General features: G+C 45.3%; 1 protein-coding gene across 1 annotated transcript in view; it reads left to right on the forward strand.

Annotated features, from left to right (window-relative positions):
- thnsl2 (threonine synthase-like 2) overlaps positions 1-23,032 on the forward strand; it is a 32,422-nt gene extending 9,390 nt beyond the window's left edge. Inside the window, exons 4-9 of the mRNA XM_067981718.1 lie at positions 1,031-1,183; positions 4,824-5,054; positions 6,191-6,339; positions 8,655-8,780; positions 18,511-18,662; positions 19,694-23,032. Of these exons, the coding sequence (XP_067837819.1) occupies positions 1,031-1,183; positions 4,824-5,054; positions 6,191-6,339; positions 8,655-8,780; positions 18,511-18,662; positions 19,694-19,898 (1,016 nt within the window). The 3' untranslated portion in view covers positions 19,899-23,032. The remainder of the gene's footprint in view (positions 1-1,030; positions 1,184-4,823; positions 5,055-6,190; positions 6,340-8,654; positions 8,781-18,510; positions 18,663-19,693) is intronic.
- Positions 23,033-25,479: the final 2,447 nt, after the last annotated feature.

Consider the following 25,479-nt stretch of genomic DNA (forward strand, 5'->3'; position numbering starts at 1 on the left):
CTATCACCCTGTTTTACCTGCTCTAGCAAATTGTGATGATTATAGCTACAGTTTTACTAATTAGTTATGGAATAAACCTGCCTGTGTGATTGTATCTCAAAATGTGAGCATTTAAAGGTCAGAGTGCTAAAACCAGTTGTTAAGTGGTTAGTCACAAGATGACACCTTCCTGTAATAGTAACTAATCATTGAGATGGACTGCAGTTCTGGCCTCATTTTTTTTACTATGGCTTTTTTACTGTTCTGAGGTTTCCTTCCTGGTTCCTCCTAAGGATCAAAAACAAAGTCCTACACACTCTTCATCCTGCATACACACTGTGTTGAAATCAATACTCCTCTCAGACTCTTCTACCCTAACTAATTCTTTCTTAGGACCTTAAAACTGTGAATCAGTTAACAAGAACTTACATTTATATATCACCGTTAACATAGTAAAATGTCCCAAGGAGCTTCACAGAAGCGTAATCCAACAAAAGCAAATTGACACCGAGCCAAAGAAGGAGGCATTAGGACTGGTGACCAAATGCTTGGTAAAAGAGATTTAAGGAGTGTCTTAAAGGTGGAGAGAGAGGTGGAAAGGCGGAGAGGTTTAGGGAGGGAATTCCAGAGCTTAGGGTCTAGACAGCTGAAGGCACGGCCACCAATGGTGGAGAGAAAGAAATCGGGGATGGGCAAAAGGCCAGAACTGGAGGAAGGCAGAGTTCTCGGAGGGTTGTAGGACTGGAGGAAGTAACAGAGATATGGAGGGGCGAGGTCATGGAGGGATTTGAAATTGAGGATGAGAATTTTAAACTTGAAACGTTTCCGGACTGGGAGCCAATGTAGGTCAGTGAGCACAGGGGTGATGGGTGAACGGGACTTGGTGCGAGTTAGGATACGAGTGGCAGAGTACAATCCACATCTTTTTGAAACGTAATTGCTATCCTTGATTAACCTTGTTTTCTTTCGGCTGTGTTTACTGCCTTGCGCTATGGGCCTTGGGCCTTTACCTCAATAAAGAAATAAGTAATAGGCTTCATCTCAACCACAGGGACCGCAGGAGACACCGGCAGCTCCGCCATCGAGAGTATTCGGGGCGCGGAGTGCATGAATATCATCGTGTTGCTGCCGCACGGCCGCTGTAGTCCAATTCAAGTGCTGCAGATGACGACCGTTATTGAAGACAACATCCATGTTTTTGCAGGTCTGTGACTGGATAATCGTGGGCTGCCTGTTAAGAGATCAACAGATCGAAAATCATGAGCAAGTACACCTGGATTATCCGAGATGCACTGGCCATGAGTGAGGCCCTGCCAATGGCATGGGGCCTTGCAAAATTTACCCTTATATTGGCTATCTGAAGAAAGAAAGAAAGAACTTGCATTTATATAGCACCTTTCACAACCTCAGGACACCCCAAAGAGCTTTACAGCCAATGAAGTACATACACTTAAAAAGGAAAAGTTTGCAGAGCTATGTGGAAAGAGCAGGGGGAGTGGGACTAATTGGTTCGCTCTTTCGAAGAGCTGGTGCAGGCACGATAGACTGAATGGCCTCCTTCGGCCGAAGGCCTTTGATAAGGTACCACATTGTAAACTCATAGCTAAGGTCAGAGCATATGGAGTCAGGAGACAGGTAGCAGAATGGATAGCAAATTGGTTACAAAACAGAGAGTAGGGGTTAACGGTAGCTACTCAGACTGGCAAAAGATGGGAAGTGGTGTACCACAGGGATCGGTGCCTGGACCACTGTTGTTCACAATTTATATCAACGATTCAGGAATCAGAAGTACAATTTCAAAATTTGCGGCCGACACCAAATTGGGGGGTGTAGTTGATACAAAGGAAGAATGTGTCAAAATGCAAGAGGATATTAATAAACCTGCAGTATGGGCATGTAATTGGCAAATTAATTTCGATATAGGTAAGGTGGTGCATTTTGGTAGGAAGAATATAGAGGCCACATATTGCTTGGATAATAGAAGTCTAAACAGGACAGAGGAGTAAAGGGATCTAGGGGTACAGATAGACAAATCACTAAAGGTAGCGATGCAGGTTAATAAGGCCATAAAAAGGCAAATCAAGCACTGGGGTTCATTTCTAGAGGGATAGAATTGAAAAGCAGAGAAGTTATGTTAAACTTGTATAGAACCTTGGTTAGACCACACTTGGAGTACTGTGCACAGTTCTGGACTCCATATTATGGAAAGGATATAGAGGCATTGGAGACTTGAGGGGTGACCCGATTGAGGTCTTTAAGATAATGAAAGGGTTTGATCGGGTAGAAGTAGAGAAAATGTTTGCACTTGTCGGGGAGTCCAACACCAGAGGTCATAAATATAAAATAGTCGCTAATAAATCCAATAGGGAATTCAGGAGAAACATCTTTACCCAAATAGTGGTAACAATGTGGAACATGCTACCACATGGAGTAGTTGAAACAAATAACAGATGCATTTAAGGGGAATCTAGATAAACACATGAGGGAGAAAGGAATAGAAGGATATCCTGATAGGGTTAGATGAAGTAGGGAGGGAGGAGGCTTGTGTGGAGCATAAACTCCGGCATAGACCAGTTGGTCCGAATGGCCTGTTTCTGTGCTATAGTTTCGATATAACTCGATGTAACGATGTAACTATATGATTCTACATCTTCTGTTCATCAGCACTGTATTCAGGGCAGCAGCAGCATCAACAACAGCAAAGGGCAGGATCCTGCAGTGATCAAAGCAGGGTCACGTGTGAGTAATAAAACTTAAGACATTGAATAGCAGCCAGGATTCTGTATTCAGACCAGTTACACTGCACATTTTGTGTGAATGTGAAACAGTTTTAGCATTGCATTATTGCCAACTATTCAGTGTCATTCAGGCAGGAAATCATCTAGTTGAGGCAGATGTTTTATAGCTGCTCGAGGTGTCTTACAACGGGTGGAATGCAAAGCTGTAACCTCGCTGGGAGTTTGTTTGAACTCCACGTTTAACTTTTATTTATTACAGTGAGCAGAGATCTAACTGAGCCCATTTTCCCTTGGGCAGAGTGCGATGCAGGAGCTGGCAGTCTATCTCTGGTCCACGTCACTCTGTACGATAATGTAACGGCACCCTAAGGTCGTTTGATGATGTTGATAAATCTGTTCATCACTGGACAGTTGATAGTGATGGTGTAGAGTGTGACTGCGAGCGTAAATATGTCAGTCAGTGCAAATTTATCACCTCTAATAAGTGGCTACGGCTAAAATTGTGTCAGCATTCAAATTATAAAGAATTACAAAGAATTTGCAGCACAGAAACAGGCCATTTGGCCCACCTGGTCTGTGTCGGTCTTTATGCTCCACAGGAGCCTCCTCCCACCCTATTTCATCTAACCCTATCAGCATATCCTTCTATTCCTTTCTCCCTCATGTACTTATCTAGCTTCCCCTTAAATGCATCTATGCTATTCTCCTCAACCACTCCTTGTAGTAGTGAGTTCCACATTCTAACCACTCTCTGGGTGAAGAGGTTCCTCCTAATGGTGTCCCACAGGGATCTGTGTTGGGGCCTCAACTATTCACTGTATTTATTAACGACTTAGATGACGGGATAGAGAGCCACATATCCAAGTTTGCTGATGACACAAAGATAGGCAGCATTGTAAGCAGCATAGATAGAAGCATAAAATTACACAGATATATTAATAGATTAAGTGAATGGGCACAACTGTGGCAAGTGTGAGGTCATCCACTTTGGACCTAAAATGGATAGATCAGAGTACTTTCTAAATGGTAAAAAGCTCAAACAGCGGAGGTCCAAAGAGACTTAGGGGTCCATGTACATAGATCATTAAAATTTCATGGACAGGTACAGAAAATAATCAAAAAGGCTAATGGAATGCTGGCCTTTATATCTAGAGGACTAGAATACAGGGGGGTAGAAGTTGTGCTGCAGCTATACAAAGCCCTGGTTAGACCACACCTGGAGTATTGTGTTCCGTTCTGGGAACCGCACCTTAGGAAGGATATATTGGCCTTGGAGGGAGTGCAGCGTAGATTTACTAGAATGATACCCAGACTCCAAGGGTTAAATTATGAGGCGAGATTACACAAGCTAGGGTTCTATTCCCTGGAATTTAGAAGATTAAGGGGTGATTTGATTGAAGTTTTCAATATATTAAAGGGAACTGATAGGGTAGATAGAGAGAAACTATTTCTGCTGGTTGGGGAGTCTAGGACTAGGGGACATAGCCTGAAAATTAGAGCCAGGTCTTTCAGGAGTGAAGTTAGGAAACACTTCGACATGCAAAGGGTGGTAGAAGTTTGGAACTCTCTTCCGCAAACGGCAGTTGATGCTAGCTCAATTGTTCATTTTAAATCTGAGATTGATAGATTTTTGTTAAACAAAGGTATTAAGGGATATGAGGCTAAAGTGGGTATATGCAGTTAGGCCACAGATCAGCCATGATCGCATTGAATGCTGGAACAGGCTCGAGGGTCTAAATGGCCTACCTAAGTTCCTATGAATTCTCTATGGATTTATTAGTGACCACCTTATAGTTATGGCTCCTAGTTCTGGTCTCCCCCACAAGTGGAAACATCTTCTCTACTTCTACCTTATCGAACCCCTTCGTAATTTTAAAGACCACTATCAGGACACCCCTCAGCCTTCTCTTTTATAGACAAATTAGATTGGATGAAGAAAAAGGTGAAGAAATATGGGAACAGGGTGGGTATATGTGATTAGGACTGCGTGCTCGCACGGAGGGTAAACGCTGACACGGGCTGGCTGCACCGAATGTCCTGTTTCAGTGTTGTAACTTCTACATATTGCTATGTATTTTCACTCTGCCCTTTGTGCTTTATCTTCAGTTGATGGCACAAGTGATGAGCTGGATGAACCGATCCGGAAAGTGTTTGCCAACACAGAGTTTGTGAAGAAACATAATATAATGAGCTTAAACTCCATCAACTGGGCTCGAGTCATGGTGCAGATTGTGCACTACTTCTACGCGTACTTCCACTGCAGCCCTTCGAAGAAGGAGACTCCCCTCCCTTTGGTGGAGATTGTTGTACCGACCGGAGCGGCAGGTAACATCACGGGTAAGAATAAGATGGAATATATCCTGTCTCACACAGTCGCTGACCAATTCTGGTTAACTGTATTTTACATTATGCTTTTCTTTTCGCTTATATCCCACCTGAGAGGGCATACAGGGCTTCGGTTTAACACCTCATCCCAAAGACAACACCTCCAACAGTGCAGCACTCCCTCAGTACTGCACTGAAGTGTCGGCCTAGGTCAAATCTCTGGAGTGGGGCTTGAACCCACAACCTTTCTGACTCGGAGGCGACAGTGCTACCACTGACCCAAGGCTGACGGTAGGATCCGACTTGGTCTAGCAACTAGCTAGTACAAACACGATTGGGCCAAATGGCCTTTTTCTGGGCTGTTAGCTTCTATGGTTCTGCGCAGCGACCCTACAATTCCCGTGGTCCCAGCATTCTGCGAAGTGAGCTAGCAATGGAATAGCAGCGGGACTTGTTGCTATGGAGCATAGGTGACCAGGTTGTCCTAGTAATGATGGTTTGCTGGGGGTTGCCGTGCAAGTTCTATGTTCCTTTAGATTGCATATAATTGGCACCCCATCCACCACCCTAAACATTCACTCCCTTCACCACCGGCGCACAGTGGCTGCAGTGTGTACCATCCACAGGATGCACTGCGGCAACTCGCCAAGGCTTCTTCGACAGCACCTCCCAAACCCCGCGACCTCTACCACCGAGAAGGACAAGAGCAGCAGGCACATGGGAACAGCACCACCTGCACGTTCCCCTCCAAGTCACACACCATCCCAACTTGGAAATATATCGCCGTTCCTTCATCGTCGTTGGGTCAAAATCCTGGAACTCCCTTCCTAACAGCACTGTGGGAGAACCGTCACCACACGGACTGCAGCGGTTCAAGAAGGCGGCTCACCACCACCTTCTCAAGGGCAATTAGGGGTGGGCAATAAATGCCGACCTTGCCAGCGACGCCCACATCCCATGAACGAATTTTTAAAAAGTACAGGAGGAGTCCATTCGGCCCATCGTGCCTCTGCCGGTTCTTTGAAAGAACAATCCAATTAAGCTCACTCCCCTGCTCTTTCCCCCATAGCCCTGCAAATTTTTCCCCTTCAAGTATTTATTTGTTTAATTGTTTTCTTTCTTTCCATTCTGTTCCTGTTTTCCCCCAGCTGGATGTATTGCACAGATGATGGGCCTCCCAATCCGGCTAGTCGCTGTAGTCAACGAAAATGACATCATTCACAGAACCATTCATAATGGTGACTTCTCATTAGCCGATTCAATTAAAGCTTCGTTAGCACCGTCCATTGACATTCAGGTACTTTAATGTGTGTCAGTCTCACAAATTGGACATTTTCATGTACACATAGCGCAATTTAGACAACAACAACTTGCATTTATATGGCACCTTTAACATAATAAAACGTCCCATGGCACTTCACAGAGCTTAATCAGACAAAATTTGACACTGAGCCACATAAGGAGGTATTAGGACAGGTGACCAAAAGCTTGGTCAAAGAGGTAGATTTTAAAGAGCACCTTAAAGGAGGAGAGAGAATTCCAGAGGTTAGGGCCTGGGCAGCACCAGCAATGCTTAAGAGGCCAGAATTGGAGGAGCACAGAGAAGGTTATAGAGATCAGGAGGGGTGAGGCTCTGGAGAAATTGATAGTGCAGCATTCCTTCAGTACTGCACTGAAGTGTCAGCTTAGATTTTATGCTCAAGTCTCTGGAGTGGGACTTGAACCCACAACCTTTATTGACTTAGAGGCAAGAGTGCTACCACTGAGCCACGGCTGACTAGATGTACTAGTAATACAGGAAACCAATAGTCAGCTGAACTGACAAATCTCCTAGGATAAAGCCCCTTCAGCCAAAGAAAACTAATACACTGGAGTAAAAAGGAAACAATTTTCTCTATTTCCCCCTTTGTAAATGTAATGTATGTTTAACCACCTGTATACACCATGGGGTATTAAAAACTTGAATTAGAATAAGAAAAAAGAGAAATGATGGGACTGATTCTGTGCCATATTCTGAACACACATAGAACGTTATTGGAGTTTTGTTTTGTGTTGAAGAGTTGATGGTAAATCAAGAGGAAGGTTAAAGAAGAATGTGGCTCGATGACATGACAGGCGTAACTTCAGGGGCTCAAGTCGTGCAGAGAATGGAAAGTGTACCAGTCATCAGACCATAAGAGATAGGAGCAGGAGTAGGCCATTCGGCCCCTCGAGCCTGCTCCGCCATTCAATGAGATCATGGCTGATCTGATTTTTACCTCAACTCCACTTTCCTGTCTTTTCCCCATATCCTTTGACTCCCTTGCTGATTAAAAATTAGTCTAACTCAGCCTTGAATGCATTCAATGACTCAGCCTCCACAGCTTTTTGGGATAAAGAATTCCAAAGATTCACGACCCTCTGGGAGAAGAAATTCCTCCTCATTTCCATCTTAAATGGGCGACCTCTTATTCTGAGACTATGCCCCCTAGTTTTAGGTTCCCCCATGAGGGGTAACATCCTCTCAGCATCTACCCTATCGAGTCCCTTCAAAATCTTGTATGTTTCAATGAGGTCTCCTCTCATTCTTCTAAACTCCAATGAGTATAGACCCAACCTGTTCAATCTTTCCTCATAAGACAACCCTTCCATCCCTGGAATCAACCTAGTGAACCTTCTCTGAACTGCCTCCAATGCAAGTATATCCTTCCTAAAATAAGGGCACCAGAACTGTACGCAGTACTCCAGGTGTGGTCTCACCAGCACCCTGTACAGTTGTAGCATGACTTCCCTGCTTTTATACTTCATCCCCTAGAAATAAAGGCCAATATTCCATTTGCCTTCCGGATTACCTGCTGCACCTGTATGTTGACTTCGTGTGTTTCACGTACGAGGACACCCAGATCCCTCTGTACCGCAGCATTTTGTAGTATTTCTCCATTCAAGTAATATTTTGCTTTTTTATTTTTCTTCCCAAAGTGGATGACTTCACATTTTCCCACATTATATTCCATCTGCCAAATTTTTGCCCATTTACTTAACCTGTCAATATCCCTTTGCAAACACTTTGTGTCTTCATCGCAACTTGCTTTTCCACCTATCTTTGTATCATCAGCAAATTTGGCCATAAGACACTCTGTTTCTTCATCCAAGTCATTGATATATATTGTAAATAGTTGAGGCCCCAGCACTGATCCCTGCGGCACCCCACTAGTTACAGATTGTCATTTTGAAAATGACCCTTTCATCCCGACTGTTTGTTTGTTTTCTGTTAGTTAGCCAATCCTCTATCCATGCCAGTATATTACCCCCAACACCATGAGCTCTTATCTTGTGCAGTAATCTTTTATGTGGCACCTTATCGAATGCCTTTTGGAAATCCAAATATTCTGCATCCATTGGTTCCCCTTTATCCACCCTGCCCGTTACTTCCTCAAAGATCTCTAATAAATTTGTCAGACACGATTTCCCCTTCATAAAACCATGTTGACTCTCCTTGATTGTATTATGAGTCTCCAAATGTCCTGCTACTACTTCCTTAATAATGGATTCTAGCATTTTCCAGGGATGGCACAGAGAGGAAGAAGGCAATCGGGGAATCTTATTTAGAACAAGCTATTCTTACTTCTGCAGGAACCGTACAACATGGAGAGAATATTCTGGCTGTTGTCAGACAAGGACAGCATCTCAATAAAAACGATGATGGAAGAATTCCAGAAACTGGGGAAAGCCAATCTGCCTGGAGACTTGTCTAGAAAGGTCTGTACTTGGGTTCTTTCAATAATGGGTTAGTATTTTCCTGTGGGAGCAGCACTGGCTGTTGAACATTGGTCAGACTCCATCTGCAGTACTGTCACCATGACCATGGGAAGGAATAATAGAATCATAGAATCATAGAAGTTACAACATGGAAACAGGCCCTTCGGCCCAACATGTCCATGTCGCCCAGTTTATACCACTAAGCTAGTCCCAATTGCCTGCACTTGGCCCATATCCCTCGATACCCATCTTCTCCATGTAACTGTCCAAATGCTTTTTAAAAGACAAAATTGTACCCGCCTCTACTACTGCCTCTGGCAGCTCGTTCCAGACACTCACCACCCTTTGAGTGAAAAAATTGCCCCTCTGGATCCTTTTGTATCTCTCCCCTCTCACCTTAAATCTGTGCCCCCTCGTTATAGACTCCCCTACCTTTGGGAAAAGATTTTGACTATCGACCTTATCTATGCCCCTCATTATTTTATAGACTTCTATAAGATCACCCCTTAACCTCCTACTCTCCAGGGAATAAAGTCCCAGTCTGTCTAACCTCTCCCTGTAAGTCAAACCATCAAGTCCCGGTAGCATCCTAGTAAATCTTTTCTGCACTCTTTCTAGTTTAATAATATCCTTTCTATAATAGGGTGACCAGAACTGTACACAGTACTCCAAGTGTGGCCTCACCAATGCCCTGTACAACTTCAACAAGACATCCCAACTCCTGCATTCAATGTTCTGACCAATGAAACCAAGCATGCTGAATGCCTTCTTCACCACCCTATCCACCTGTGACTCCACTTTCAAGGAGCTATGAATCTGTACTCCTAGATCTCTTTGTTCTATAACTCTCCCCAACGCCCTACCATTAACGGAGTAGGTCCTGGCCCGATTCTATCTACCAAAATGCATTACCTCACATTTATCTAAATTAAACTCCATCTGCCATTCATCGGCCCACTGGCCCAATTTATCAAGATCCCGTTGCAATCCTAGATAACCTTCTTCACTGTCCACAATGCCACCAATCTTGGTGTCATCTGCAAACTTACTAACCATGCCTCCTAAATTCTCATCCAAATCATTAATATAAATAACAAATAACAGCGGACCCAGCACCGATCCCTGAGGCACACCGCTGGACACAGGCATCCAGTTTGAAAAACAACCCTCGACAACCACCCTCTGTCTTCTGTCGTCAAGCCAATTTTGTATCCAATTGGCTACCTCACCTTGGATCCCATGAGATTTAACCTTATGTAACAACCTACCATGCGGTACCTTGTCAAATGCTTTGCTGAAGTCCATGTAGACCACGTCCACTGCACAGCCCTCATCTATCTTCTTGGTTACCCCTTCAAAAAACTCAATCAAATTCGTGAGACATGATTTTCCTCTCACAAAACCATGCTGACTGTTCCTAATTAGTCCCTGCCTCTCCAAATGCCTGTAGATCCTGTCCCTCAGAATACCCTCTAACAACTTACCCACTACAGATGTCAGGCTCACTGGTCTGTAGTTCCCAGGCTTTTCCCTGCCGCCCTTCTTAAACAAAGGCACAACATTTGCTACCCTCCAATCTTCAGGCACCTCACCTGTAGCGGGGGATGATTCAAATATCTCTGCTAGGGGACACGCAATTTCCTCCCTAACCTCCCATAACGTCCTGGGATACATTTCATCAGGTCCCGGAGATTTATCTACCTTGATGCGCGTTAAGACTTCCAGCACCTCCCTCTCTGTAATATGTACACTCCTCAAGACATCACTATTTATTTCCCCAAGTTCCCTAACATCCATGCCTTTCTCAACCGTAAATACCGATGTGAAATATTCATTCAGGATCTCACCCATCTCTTGTGGTTCCGCACTTAGATGACCTTGTTGATCCTTAAGAGGCCCTACTCTCTCCCTAGTTACCCTTTTGCCCTTTATGTATTTGTAGAAGCTCTTTGGATTCACCTTTGCCTGATCTGCCAAAGCAATCTCATATCCCCTTTTTGCCCTCCTGATTTCTCTCAACTCTACTCCGGCAATCTCTATACTCTTCAAGGGATCCACTTGTTCCCAGCTGCCTATGCATGTCATATGCCTCCTTCTTATTTTTGACTAGTGCCTCAATCTCCCGAGTCATCCAAGGTTCCCTACTTCTACCAGCCTTGCCCTTCACTTTATAAGGAATGTGCTTACCCTGAACCCTGGTTAACACACTTTTGAAAGCCTCCCACTTACCAGACGTCCCTTTGCCTGCCAACAGACTCTCCCAATCAACTTCTGAAAGTTCCTGTCTAATACCATCAAAATTGGCCTTTCCCCAATTTAGAATTTTAACTTTTGGGCCAGACCTATCCTTCTCCATAGCTATCTTAAAACTAATGGAATTATGATCACTGGTCCCAAAGTGATCCCTCACTAACACTTCTGTCACCTGCCCTTCCTTATTTCCCAAGAGGAGGTCAAGTTTTGCCCCCTCTCTAGTCGGGCCATCCACATACTGAATGAGAAATTCCTCCTGAATACACTCAACAAATTTCTCTCCATCCAAGCCCCTAATGCTATGGCTGTCCCAGTCAATGTTGGGAAAGTTAAAGTCCCCTACTATTACCACCCTATTTTTCTTGCAGCTGTCTGTAATCTCCTTACATATTTGCTCCTCAATTTCCCGTTGACTATTTGGGGGTCTGTAGTACAATCCTATCAAAGTGATCTCTCCCTTCTTATTTTTCAGTTCTACCCATATGGACTCAGTGGGCGAACCCTCGGATATATCCCCTCTCACTACTGCCGTGATGTTCTCCCTAATCAAGAACGCAACTCCCCCTCCTCTCTTACCTCCTGCTCTATCTTTCCTATAGCATCTGTACCCTGGAACATTGAGCTGCCAGTCCTGCCCCTCCCTTAGCCATGTTTCAGTAATAGCTATAACATCCCAGTCCCATGTACCCATCCATGCCCTGAGTTCATCTGCCTTGCCCATCAGACTTCTTGCATTGAAATAAATGCAGTTTAATCTAGACTTCCCTTGGTCTTTGCCCTGCTTTCTCAGACCATCTGTCCGGTCATGTTCTGTACACTCTCCCTTACTGCCTTTTGTTTCTGTCACCACTTTATTTCCCACTGACTTCCTGCATCGGTTCCCATCCCCCTGCCACATTAGTTTAAACCCTCCCCAACAGCACTGGCAAACACTCCCCCTAGGACATTGGTTCCAGTCCTGCCCAGATGCAGACCGTCCAATTTGTACTGGTCCCACCTCCCCCAGAACCGGTTCCAATGGCCCAGGAATTTGAATCCCTCCAGCTTGCACCATCTCTCAAGCCACGTATTCATCTTAGCTATCCTGTCATTCCTACTCTGACTAACCCGTGGCACTGGTAGCAATCCTGAGATTACTACCTTTGAGGTCCTACTCTTTAGTTTAACTCCTAACTCCCTAAATTCAGCTTGTAGGACCTCATCCTGTTTTTTACCTATATCGTTGGTGCCTATATGCACCACGACAACTGGCTGTTCACCCTCCCCCTCCAGAATGTCCTGCAGCCGCTCCGAGACATCCTTGACCCTTGCACCAGGGAGGCAACATACCATCCTGGAGTCTCGGTTGCGTCCGCAGAAACGCCTGTCTATTCCCCTTACAATCGAGTCCCCTATCACTATAGCTCTGCCACTCTTTTTCCTGCCCTCCTGTGCAGCAGAGCCAGCCACGGTGCCATGAACCTGGCCACTGCCACCTTCCCCTGGTGAGTCATCTCCGCCAACAGTATCCAAAACGGTATACCTGTTTTGGAGGGAGATGACCGCAGGGGACCCCTGCACTGCCTTCCTACTCTTCCTCTGTCTGTTGGTCACCCATTCACTATCTCCCTCAGTAATTTTTATCTGCGGTGTGACCAACTCACTGAACGTGCTATCCACGACTTTCTCAGCATCGCGGATGCTCCAAAGTGAGTCCATCCGCAGCTCCAGAGCCGTCAAGCGGTCAAACAATAGCTGCAGCTGGACACACTTCCCGCAGGTGAAGGAATCAGGGATACAGGAAGGATCCCTGAATTCCCACATCCCACAAGAGGAACATGACACGGCGCTGGGATCTCCTGCCATGACTTAACCCTTAAATTAGCTTAAGAACAACTACAATGTCAAGAGAAAAAAAAAGGAAAGAAAAACTACTTACCACTCCCTTTAAGGAGTTTACTCCTTTAAATTGTTCTCAATTTAGAGAATGTTAACTACACTAGGGACCTTGATTCACTAAAAAATAAACGCTACTTCCTATAAGACCTGCAGACCTTCCCTTTCCTTTTACTTCAGTTACTGTCGATAAGGAGAAATACTCACCTGAACCTACTCACCAATCAGGTGCCTCCCCTGTGTCGCGTCCCGATCTGATTCCTGACGTCACTTCGAACTCGGTTGCAGCTCCGCTCGGCTCGGCTCCTCTCAGCGCTCTGAAATCCCGCCTTTTATCGGACGCTCCCTCCGCTCGGCTCGGCTCCTCTCAGCTGTTCTCAGCGCTCTGAAATCCCGCCTTTTATCGGACGCTCCCTCCGCTCGGCTCGGCTCCTCTCAGCTGTTCTCAGCGCTCTGAAATCCCGCCTTTTATCGGACGCTCCCTCCGCTCGGCTCGGCTCCTCTCAGCTGTTCTCAGCGCTCTGAAATCCCGCCTTTTATCGGACGCTCCCTCCGCTCGGCTCGGCTCCTCTCAGCTGTTCTCAGCGCTCTGAAATCCCGCCTTTTATCGGACGCTCCCTCCGCTCGGCTCGGCTCCTCTCAGCGCTCTGAAATCCCGCCTTTTATCGGACGCTCCCTCCGCTCGGCTCGGCTCCTCTCAGCTGTTCTCAGCGCTCTGAAATCCCGCCTTTTATCGGACGCTCCCTCCGCTCGGCTCGGCTCCTCTCAGCGTTCTGAAATCCCGCCTTTTATCGGACGCTCCCTCCGCTCGGCTCGGCTCCTCTCAGCTGTTCTCAGCGCTCTGAAATCCCGCCTTTTATTGGACGCTCCCTCCGCTCGGCTCGGCTCCTCTCAGCTTTGTGAGGCGATCAACCCAGTTGACTCCCAAGTTATGAGGAAAGGTTAAGGAAGTTGGGCTTGTTTCTTTAGGGACCAGGGGACTAGGGACCACTGAACCCTTGAGAGAACCAAAAAAATGAGCTGTACATTCAGCACTTGGAGTCATCATGGCCAAGCCCAATCTTGTTTTCACCCAACATTCACACATCTAGTTCCTTCATTAAGGTATTTAAAATAACTTGAGGGAGAATTTCTTCACTGTTTTCAGGATAATTTCGGTGCATAATCAGGGCTGAAGGCCTTCACACTTTTTGGCCCTTCCTGCATTCCGTCCTAAGTGATCTCATTTGAATAGATTATGATACGGGCCAGTGACTCTGCAGCTCCAAGTTTCCTGTTTTCACTTTGGCAAAGCACTCGGGTTAATTTAGATTGAGATTTATAAGAACGTATGAACATCAGAAACAGGAGCAGGAGTAGGCCATACAGCCAATGTTCCCTCTAATTTTTTTCGGCCATGTGCGGAATGAACTTGGGTTTGTTTCCCCGATATAAAGACTGTGTGCCCCCCGCCCCGTAAAAAAATCGTATCTTTGAATAGAACATCTTTTTTGAAAAACTTTATTCAGGGTATATAACAAACAGAACAAATGTACAAAATAATGGATAATTTTAACAATTTAATGTTATATTGGCTGATAAACTTATATATTATTTATGAAATGGGTTTCTTAAGTTGCAGTAGGATTGAGCAGACCAGTCTCATTATATTTTATTAAAAATCATCTGATGGGAACGATTCCAATCAGCTTTTTGTTGAATCAGCTTAATGACTCTGATTCAAACACAAATAAATCGTGTGCAATCAGAATTTTAAAATTGAGTCAGAAATAGCTGTCAAATCAGTCAGTGTGAATTTGGGAATAGGGAACACTTTAATTAAAGTGCCCCCCACTCCTCCATTGAATCCTCAGCAGGATTTTAAACATCATTGCATTACAATTGTACATCTTGCGGGTCTCATTAGATTTGCTGCCTCTATGTAAGGCAAGGTGCAGTTTGGTCATGCACACTGTTTCCCCATTTGTTTCCAAAGGTTGAAGTTATATATTTAGGGAAAGGAAATGTTCGGACTTGTATTGAGATAGCACCTTTCATGACCTCTGGACGTCTCAAAGCGCTTTACAGCCAATTAAGTACTTTTGAAGTGCAGTCACTGTTGTAATGTAGGAAATGCAGCAGCCAATTTGCACACATCAAGATCCCACAAGCCACAATGAGATAATTTGTTTTAATGATGTTGGTTGAGGGATAAATATTGGCTGGGACACCGGGGAGAACTCCCCTGCTCTTCGAAAATGGGATTTTTTTTACGTTTACCCGATAGGACAGACGGGCCTCGGTTTAATAACTAATGCAAACAGTGCTCTCCCTCAGTATTGCACTGGAGTATATACTCAAGTCTCTGGAGTGGGACTTGAACCTTCTGGCTCAGAGGTGAGAGTGATACCCACTGAGCCACGGCTGATATGAATGCTATACAGAATCGTGGGGCCTGTATAGATCCACAGTGACCACTCCCTGTAACAATCCCTAACCAGAGGCAGCATCATTCTATAAAACAATCATTTATTACCAGTCAGCCATTCAGATTTGACTTTGTGTATTTGAAATGCCCTGTCAATGGCCAGGATTGTTCTAAATGTCTAGTTTAGAGTCTCCCCGCTTGGAGTTCTGTGAATTAAAGGCGTCTCACAGGCAGGACAATTCCATTGTCCCCTGTATCACTCACTGAAGATTCACACAAGCATCAGCTGGACACCGCTAAGGGCACTGTCCCTTTAAGAAGCCAGCGATTCCCTGTGCAAATACAGGAGTGCTGCCAAGTCCAGAGTGATGGGTTAATGGAGCAGTGCTGATACCGGGGAACAGCTGGCTTGTGTCACACTCAGCTATTCAAACACTGACATGTAACCAAATACCTTTACATGCCTCCCACAGCCAGCCAGGCTGACTCAGGACAACTGACCTCTCGCTGTTTACTGTTAAACCTCGTTACAGAGCAGCCCAGGTTGTCGCGAGACTTCAAAATGTGCCTGGGCCGACTCTCCTTTTGCCCTTGTAAGTTTCCCACTCCCTCTTTCACCAGCCGATTGTGCCACAGAAAACCCTCCAGTGTTTCACCCACCAGCCGTTATCTCCAGGTTCACCCAGACAATAAATGTTCAGCAAGGTGTCTGACCATTGAGGACAGACAGATCCAATCTTCTATCACTCAATGTCCGGCAGGCCGGCTAGCTGTCGGGGTCACTCGATAATGATCATGAGGAGAAACCCTCGTCCCGGGATAGCGAATCACAGGCAGTACTCCCACCGCTGATCTCCGCTAACTCGACACAGACCAGATAGCACTGGTTTGGTGCGCGGACAGAATGTTTAAGTGCGCGGCACACAACACACTGTTGCGCGGTCGGGCACGCGCGCAGCTTAGAGGGAACGGTGCATACGGCCCTTCGAGACTGCTCCTCCATTCAATAAGATCATGGCTGATCTTTTACCTCAACCCCACTTTCCCGTCCTATCTCCATTCCCCTGATTCCCTTAGTATCCAAAAATCTATCAATCTCAATCTTGAATATACTCGATGACTGAGCATCCACAGCCCTCTGGGGAGAAATTCCAAAGATTCACAACCCTCTGAGTGAATAAAGTTTTTCTCATCTCAGTCCTAAATGGCCGACCTCTTATCTTGAGACTATGACCCCTGTTCTAGACTCTCCAGCTAGGGGAAACAGCCTCTCAGCATCTACCCTGTCAAGCCCTCTAAGAATCTTATACATTTCAATGAGATCACCTCTCATTCTTCTGAACTTCAGCGAATATAAGCCCATTCTACTCAATCTCTCCTCATAGTACAACCCTCTCATCCCAGGAATCAATCTAGTGAACATTCGTTGCACCCTCTCTAAGGCAAATATACCTTTCCTTAGGTAAGGAGACCAACGCTGTACACAGTTCTCCAGGTGTGGTCTCACCAGAGCCCTACACAATTGCAGCAAGACCTTCTTACTCTTATACTCCAACCCTCTTGCAATAAAGGCTAAGATACTATTTGTTACTATCAGGCACAGGTGTTGCCAGGACCAGCTGAGGCGGGTGGAAGCGAGGAGTTTCTAATCCTGAAGAGTGTGAAGAGTTTCACACACGATTTCTACAGCTGGGAAGTATTTTTTTTATCGTGATTCCAATTTGCTTACGCAGACCTGGAATTGCTTCTCATCGCTTCTGCGAGGGTGAGGCCACCAGGAGACTTTTACACCCCCCCACCCCCAATTCCCCTATTTACTCAGTGAGGGCTTCTCAGAAGCAGGTGTGGCATTCCTTATGCCACACCTTGTGTCCCATTATCATGGAGGAGGAAGAGCAGCACTCGCCAAAGCTTCTTCGACAGCACCTCCCAAACCCGTGACCTCTACCACCTAGAAGGACAAGGGCAGCAGGCACATGGGAACAACACCACCTGCACGTTCCCCTCCAAGTCACACACCATCCCGACTTGGAAATATATCGCCGTTCCTTCATCGTCGCTTGGCCAAAATCCTGGAACTCCCTTCCTAACAGCACTGTGGGAGAACCTTCACCACACGGACTGCAGCGGTTCAAGATGACGGCTCACCACCACCTTCTCAAGGGCAATTAGGGATGGGCAATAAATGCCGGCCTCGCCAGCGACGTCCACATCCCATGAACGAATAAATAAAAGAAAAAGGATGGAGCAAAGAAAAGTTAGGCAGCATTTAAGGAGGATGCACCTCACCAGATATTGCCCACATAGAATATACAAGCAGTACAGGTCATGTCAGGGACCTAGAGAGGAGATGTGCTTAAGAAGAGTGTGCTTCACCAAAGAGGCTCTGCCGCCTACTGCATGAGGACCTGCAGCCGCTGTCATCGGCCCGTACTGCTCCCTCTGTGACTATGAAGGTGACTACCGCATTCAACTTTAATTGCACAGGCACATTTCAGGCAGCCATGGGGATTCCCTGTAATATCAGCCAAGCTACAGCAAGGGCGTGCATTCAGCATCAGACTCAACTGATGCCCCTGTGGCCAGATAACTGTGCATTGTCTAGATTCGCACATGAAGAATGGCTACATAGGCGAGGTATCGAGAGGGCAGCTAAGACCAATGGAATGGTGTCCCAGCAAAATTTAGCAGCTTCCTCATCCAAAGGGTTTTGTAAACAGGGTCAACCCTTCATGGTCTCACTTCACCCGACTCTTAAACTTGTTGATGAATTTCCATGCGTCTCAGGCACCGTCACACAAAGGGTAGTGGAAATCTGGAACGCTCTCTTCCCAAAAAGCTGTTGAGGCTGGGGGTCAATTGAAAATTTCAAAACTGAGATTGATAGATTTTTGTTAAGCAAGAGTATTAAGGGTTACGGAACCAAGGAGGGTAGATGGAGTTAAGATACAGAACAGCCATGATCTAATTGAATGGCGGAACAGGCTTGAGGGACTGAATGGCCTACGTTCCTATGTTCCGAACCCCGTCCCACAGCAATTGTGAATAGAGACCCAGGGATATATCGAATAAGATGCGTGCTGAAAGCCACAGCTGAAGGGAGGGAGACCACAAATGGCCCCTTGGATGTTACTATGAGCATCGATAGGTCACTGACATAACCTTTAACCTGTTGTCTTTCTTATTGACATGCAGCTATCAGAATCTCTCAGTTCATCCACAGTGAATGACGACAATGTGATTGAAACTATGATGCGCTGTTGGAGAGAGAATCAGTATCTGCTGTGCCCTCACTCTGCTGTCGCTGTCACTTACCATTATCAGCAATTGGACCTGGGCGCAACCAGGTAATGGCATTCGTCAACCGTTCACTCATAGAACAATTAAACTTTAATTGCTGCACCGAACAAACAGGAGCTGTTCAGACTGCAAAGAGAAGCGTCGTATTAATACCCGTTTATCGAGAGAAAAATAACTTTTATTCATGTCGCGCCTTATTATGTCTGGAAGAAAAGTCCCAAAGCACTTCACATACAATGAATTACTGTGACTGTTGTTAAGTAGGTAAAAGAGGCAGCCATTTTTGTACACAGAATGATCCTACAAACAGCAATGAGATCTAATTGAGGTGTTTTAGATGATTAAAGGATTTGATAGGGTAGATAGACATAAACTGTTTTCTCTGGTGGGGGAGTCCAGAACAAGGGGGGCATAACCTTAAAATTAGAGCTAGGCCATTCAGGGATGATGTCAGGAAGCACTTCTTCACACAAAGGGTAGTGGAAATCTGGAACTCTCTCTCTCAAAAAGCTGTTCAGGCTGGGGGTCAATTGAAAAATTTCAAAACTGAGATTGCTAGATTTTTGTTAAGCGAGGGTATTAAGGGTTACGGAACCAAGGAGGGTAGATGGAGTTAAGATACAGATCAGCCATGATCTAATTGAATGGTGGACCAGGCTCGACGGGCTGAATGGCCTACTCCCTGGTCCTATGGATGATAGTTAGGCTGTTTTTGGATGAATGTTGGCCAGGAGGAGACTCCCTGATATTCTTGGGATAATGTCCAGTCGAACAGGCAGATGGGGCCTTTGTTTAATGTCTCATCCAAACTAGAAAGGAAGGAAAGTGGGTGGTGGGGGTGTGGGGGGAGTGTGGGCAGGGGCAGGGAAAATGAAAGCAATCAGAAAGAGCTGTTTTCATTGGAACAGTGGAGATTAAGGGCTGATTTGACAGAGGAGCGCAGCATTTTTTTTTGAAACGTCGCTATGAAAAGGCAAGGTTCTTTATTTCATTGTCATTGTTGTAACTGTCCAGGAGTAACTAAACCAAACAAAAACTCTTTCCTGACCACTAATTATCTTCGTCTGTCTGCACTTAGCATCCCTAGATGTTGCCTAGCGACTGCTTCTGCTGTTAAGTTCCAGGAGGCGGTGTTGAAGGCTGGGCTAACTCCAGAGGTTCCACCTGAAATACGTGCTTTGGAGACCATGGAAACCCGGTGTATGTCAATGAAGAAAGGAGAAGACTGGGAAAAGATGCTCTACAACAAAATAGAGGAAATTGGTGCACTCAGAAAGACATGAATGTCCCTCCAGAATCGAAAATATCAATAGTCATGGTTTAGTCACACTGGCCTCTTGTACCTAGATGATGGAAGGCCAAATCCTCTTGATCTGTGCGTGTGCGTTTATAATATCCTGCTCAACTCAGCCAAGCTTTCAGTATAAAGTAGAGGAGCTGGCACCCGGTTACCTTACCTTTTCATGTTCTTGTGTCAGCTGATTTAATTTCCCTTTTCAAATCCCAGAGGTTGTCCTATTTCTCAAATGGGCCAGCTCTCGATTGGTGTTGGGTTCAGATGAACTAACATGTTGCATTCATCAACTCAGTCCATTTCCCACTCCCTCGTTCCCTATGGTACTCAACTTCATCGTTATTGCTGCCTGCCCTCTAGTGATCAGTTAATAGATACCGACTTACTTTGAGACTGCAGGTTATTTAAAAAAAAACTTGCAGTTTCAGTAAAGACCTACGCTCCATCCCAGGAGTGCTCCTCCTGACTGCACAAAAAAACATACTAAGGGCTGCTGCCAGTGTGGGCTCAGCCCCTCTCCGGGTCGCCTCCTACTCACCCCCCAACTCCCCTATTGCTTCTCCTGAATTCCCTATTGGAATCTCTGAGTTGAAATTCTAGATTGAAGAACAATTATCTGCTGATATTATCAAAAGTAATTTCTAGGCAATTCATTGTGACAGTTATCAGAACACCGACAAGTTGTAATCCAACTAAAGTGCTTGATTGTTTGTGTACAGAATAGTACATGCCCAGGAGTGATCCCAGTGCAGTACTTTCATTGGGAAGTTCAGATGGTTCAGGAGAACCAATAGGGAATTCGGGGGAACCAATAGGGAATTCAAGAGAAACTTTCTTCTCCAGAGAGTGGTTAGAATGTGGAACTCACTACCACAAGGAGCAGTTGAGGTGAATAGCGTAGATGCATTTAAGGGGAAGCTGGGAGAAAGGAATAGAAGGTTATCATAGAATCGCATGTATTCCATTGCCTTGTTTGCCCTCCTCACACTTCTACGGAGTCCCTCCCCCTGGCCCGGCCCCTTGCCTATCTTGTAAGGGGCGGACAGAAGCTCCATACCTGACAAGGCAGTGAGGGCCAATGAGTTTGGGGGCAACCCACTTTTGTTCCTCACACATATGCTCACAATGCACCTCTGTTGAGGGATGGAAAACATTTCAGGCAGTCAAAGTCCAGTACAGCTGGATGCAGAGTAAATTTCTCTCTCCAGCAATTTGCTCCTCAGCCCCAGCATCAAATCTGGCAATAAAAGTTAACCACAACCGCCCTCTCTGAATGAGATTGCCGCAAACATAGCGACGGTTTTGTGCTGTGGGCCTAGGCCAACTAAAAACTGCCCCTGTAAGAATCTTACAAATGGAACTGCATCTCATCAATGTGGGCTGCATTTGAAACTATGTCCCTGAGGGGAAAGGCCAGTCTCTAATCTCCTATGCCACCCAGTTCCTCCGAAGTGTAAAAAAAAATCCTCCTCTCCTCTGATTCTTTTGCCAATTATCTTAAATGTGTCCTCTGTTCACCGTCCACCAGTGGAAACAGTTTCTCTTTATTTACCCTGTCAGAACCCCTCATTTTTGTGAACATCTCTATCAAATCTCCCCTTAACCTTCTCTGCTTTAAGGAGAACAACCCCAGCATCTCCAGCTTCTTCACATAACTGGAACCATTCTCGTAAATCTCCTCTGCACCCTCTCCAAGGCCTTGACATCCTTCCTAAAGGGCCGTGCCCTGAATCGGGACACCATACTCTAGCTGAGGCCTAACCAGTGATTAATATTTACGTTAAGTTATGTGGTGAGAGCTTGAAAGTCAAAACTCTGAACAAAGGTTTCTCCAGCAAGGTGCCCGGGATTGGATATGTAGGAGCAGATTCAGCTGCGAGGAGGTCTATGGTGCCATCGCCATCCCCTCTAACTTTGGGTGGTCTGGCCTGAAAAAATCCTTTCCTTGCGTTTGTTTTATGTCAAGTGGTGCAGGGGTTCCAAGTTTGTCAAAAACCATCTGTCAGGTGCAGTTCGTGTGGAATGTGCCTGGTTGTCATATATTCAAAAAAAAAATCCTATTATACCCATTACACACACACACGAAAGGTGACTGAATGATTAGATTAGTTAGGATTTAGGGAACTCGTGCCTTTTCCTGCGCTCACTGGAGCACTCACACAGCAGTACTGCTTTGTTTTATTTTGTACCTTTCCTTCCACTTTTCCCTGAAGGCGATGATTTACATTGTTTCCCAGGTGCCATCAGCCCGAGTGGCCGTTCTTCATTTGCCCAGACAGCGAGCGTCAGCAGGGCTATTGGACGACAGGTAGGGGCATCACAGCCGGGTTGGATGTCACCCCCTACCCACAGTCGGACTGTGGCTAGGATTGGAGAACTTGGGCTGATTTCTCTCTTCTGTAGCCAGGGACACTGAAGCTTATTATTTCCCCCTCGCTGCCGTCCTGGCTGAAATGGGATAACTCAACATATCTCACAACATTAGCTCATCGTTCAAGTGTGCAAATTGGATCAAGTACAAAAACTTGAACAAAGAGGCCATTCAGGGCCGTTATTATGAATGTGAGCTCCTAGCAAGGAGTGTCACCCTCGGGAAACAAATGTCTGGAAACTGTGGGCGTGCTCCCTTTAATTTTCTGCTCCGAGTGGAAAATCTTGGGGAGCGTGTCCATGATTTCTCTACATGCATAACTGGTGCGTAAATCTGCCCAACGGGAACTCAATTTAATATAATCAGTCGTACAACTTAGTTGGACGATCTGTCTGGGTGGCGTCAGCCCCTCAGCTGCAGCTCTCCCGCTTGTCGTTGTCACCAAGTGAACTCTTCCCTTTTTTAATCTGTCTTGGTTTCTTTAAACACTGGTTTCTGTAAAACTACAGCTCTTTGATGCTTTCATGGATGTCATCCAATGCCCTGTTTGAACCTTTCTTCTTTGGCACCTCTTCATATTTTTTTTGGTGAACAGTGTCTGCAGGATTCCTGGATGGTGTCGACATTAATTTTTCTGTAATTGATGTTGATTCAGTAACAACTTCATGTGGCGGGCATGTTTAGCATTTTATTAATTGTCATATCTGTTACATTTCATAAATGGCTCCAAATCTGTAAGCTGCATCTTTAAATTGTCTCCTGTTGCCAGATTTCTATTAGGTCCAACGTAATCTAAAAATGTATCATTACTGGTCCATCCGGGAGCGGCTCTCCAGGAAAGCCCATCTACCCACCGAGCTTGCTTGAAACTTCCCACTTACGCTAACCCCGCCCTTCACATAATGGCGGAGTTACTTGCATTTTTGTCGCAGAGTAAGAAAGCTCAGGGCAATAACAGGGTCAATTGGCCCATCACCTGCTCCTTTCACAGACTATGTACAATCTACTTACCATGGATTCTACCCCAAACATTTAATCATCAGATGGAAAATTTCTCCCTGACCTCCAAAGGTAATCAAGTAAAACTACATCCCACAGTACCTGGCCCTCCTAGAGTATCTGGCCCTCCTAGATACCTGTTGCTCACAGAGTATGTGGCCCTCTTAGAGTACTTGTCTCTTCCAGAGTACCTGTTCCCCCCAAGAGTATCTGTCTATCCCAGCATATCTGTGCCCCCCAAGAGTATCTGTCTATCCCAGAGTATCTGTGCACCCCCCCCAAGAGTATCTGTCTATCCCAGAGTATCTGTGCCCCCCCCCAAGAGTATCTGTCTATCCCAGAGTATTTGTCCTTCCCAGATACCTGTCCCTCCCAGGGTATCTGTGTTCCCAGAGTATTTGTCCTTCCCAGAGTACCCGTGCTTCCAAAGAGTACTGCCATTTCCAGAGTAACTGCACCTCCCAAGAGTACCTGCTCATCCAAGTATCTGTTGTTCCCAGAGTATCTGTTGTTCCCAGAGTATCTTTCCTCCCCAGGGTATCTGTCCATTCCAGAGTACCTTTCCTCCCCAGAGTATCTAACCATCCCAGAGTATCTGTCCCTCCCAGAATACCTGTTCATACCAGCGTAGCTGTCCTTCCCAGACTATCTATTCATCACAGGATAGCTGTCCATCTCAGAATGGCTGGCCATTCTGGAATACTTGTCCATCTCCACTGTTGGAGCCTGACTAAGTTTTCCACAAAAACATTTCCACGCTCCAAGCAGCACAAGCAGCTTTGTGTTCCACAGAACATTTGAATTATCTCTGTCCAAACTTGTCCTTACAACCTTCAAAGTGAATGTTAACCAGATATTTATCCAATTCATTGCTGATGGGGTTAGTTGATACGTAGCTGAGAATTTATTGCACGTATCCAAACTCTGGGGGAGGGGAGGGATTTCCATTGTCTGCAGAAAGTTTACATCTACACTATATCTACGTTGTCTCAGCATCTATAACAAAGACCTGGAACAATACTTTTAGCTACTTCAAGGCAGCAAAACAAGAGGGCAATGGTTAAGGGGTGTGATTGGCAAGCTTAGAACAGACATAAAAAAATGTTTCTTTACATAAGGTTGATCAACAGCTGGAATGGTTTTCCAAGAAGGGTGGTAGTGGCCTGGTCATTTAAGAAATTGATAGCGTCTGTAATGGGATTGGAGCAGATATCGCCAGTTAAAGAACTAGCATTGGTACAGGTAAAATGGGCGTCCATGTGCTGAAATTTCTGATAAGGATTGGTAGGATGAGATCAAATGGACCCGATCCTGTGATGTACCATTCTACCATCAACGTTCATCCAACGAAAATCAATTTAGACCTGAGTCTCTCCTCGTACCTTATTGTCCCAAGTCCCCAAACCATCCCTGTTGCTCTTCTACGAATCCTCTTCAACCCAGCAATGTTCTTGTTAAGAAATATTTCATTAATATATGTCTATTTAGTAAAGAATAAGAAGTCCGGTTCCTGCACTTTACTTCGCTATTAAATAGAAAAATGGATGCCTCAGAATGATTATGAGGCACTAAACAGGTGAGCCTAGAGATTCCTGTTAATAATATCAGTGAACGAATGCTTAACGTGGTTGGGTGACATTCTTCCGTCTGCTGTTTTAGCAGAGGCTTTAACCCATTTCAAATAAACAGATTACACAGAACTAGATAGAATATACAGCACAAAAACAGGCCATTCGGCCCAACTGGTTTATGCCGGTGTTTATGCTCCACACGAGCTTCCTTCCACCCTTCTTCATCTAAGAAAGGTGAGAGAGAGAAACCAGGAAATTATAGACCTGTTGGTCTAACATCTGTTGTGGGGAAGTTACTGGAATCTATAATTAAGGAAAGAGTGACTGACCATTTAGAGAAATTTGAGCTGATTAGCGAGAGCCAACATGGATTTGTAAAGGGTAGGTCATGTCTAACAAACCTAATTGATTTTTTTTGTGGAAGTAACTGAAGCAGTAGACAGGGGAATTCTATGGATGTAGTTTAAATGGACTTCCAGAAGGCATTCAATAAGACACAGTTAGCTAAAATTAAAGCTCATGGAATTGCAGGCAAATCATTAGGTTAGGAGATTGGTTAGGTGGTAGATGACAGAGAGTAGGGATAATGGTTATGTACTCGAATTGGAAGGAAGTGACTAGTGGTGTCC

The sequence above is a fragment of the Heptranchias perlo genome, chromosome 1 (assembly GCF_035084215.1).
Source record: "Heptranchias perlo isolate sHepPer1 chromosome 1, sHepPer1.hap1, whole genome shotgun sequence".
NCBI classification, from domain to species: Eukaryota; Metazoa; Chordata; class Chondrichthyes; order Hexanchiformes; family Hexanchidae; genus Heptranchias; species Heptranchias perlo.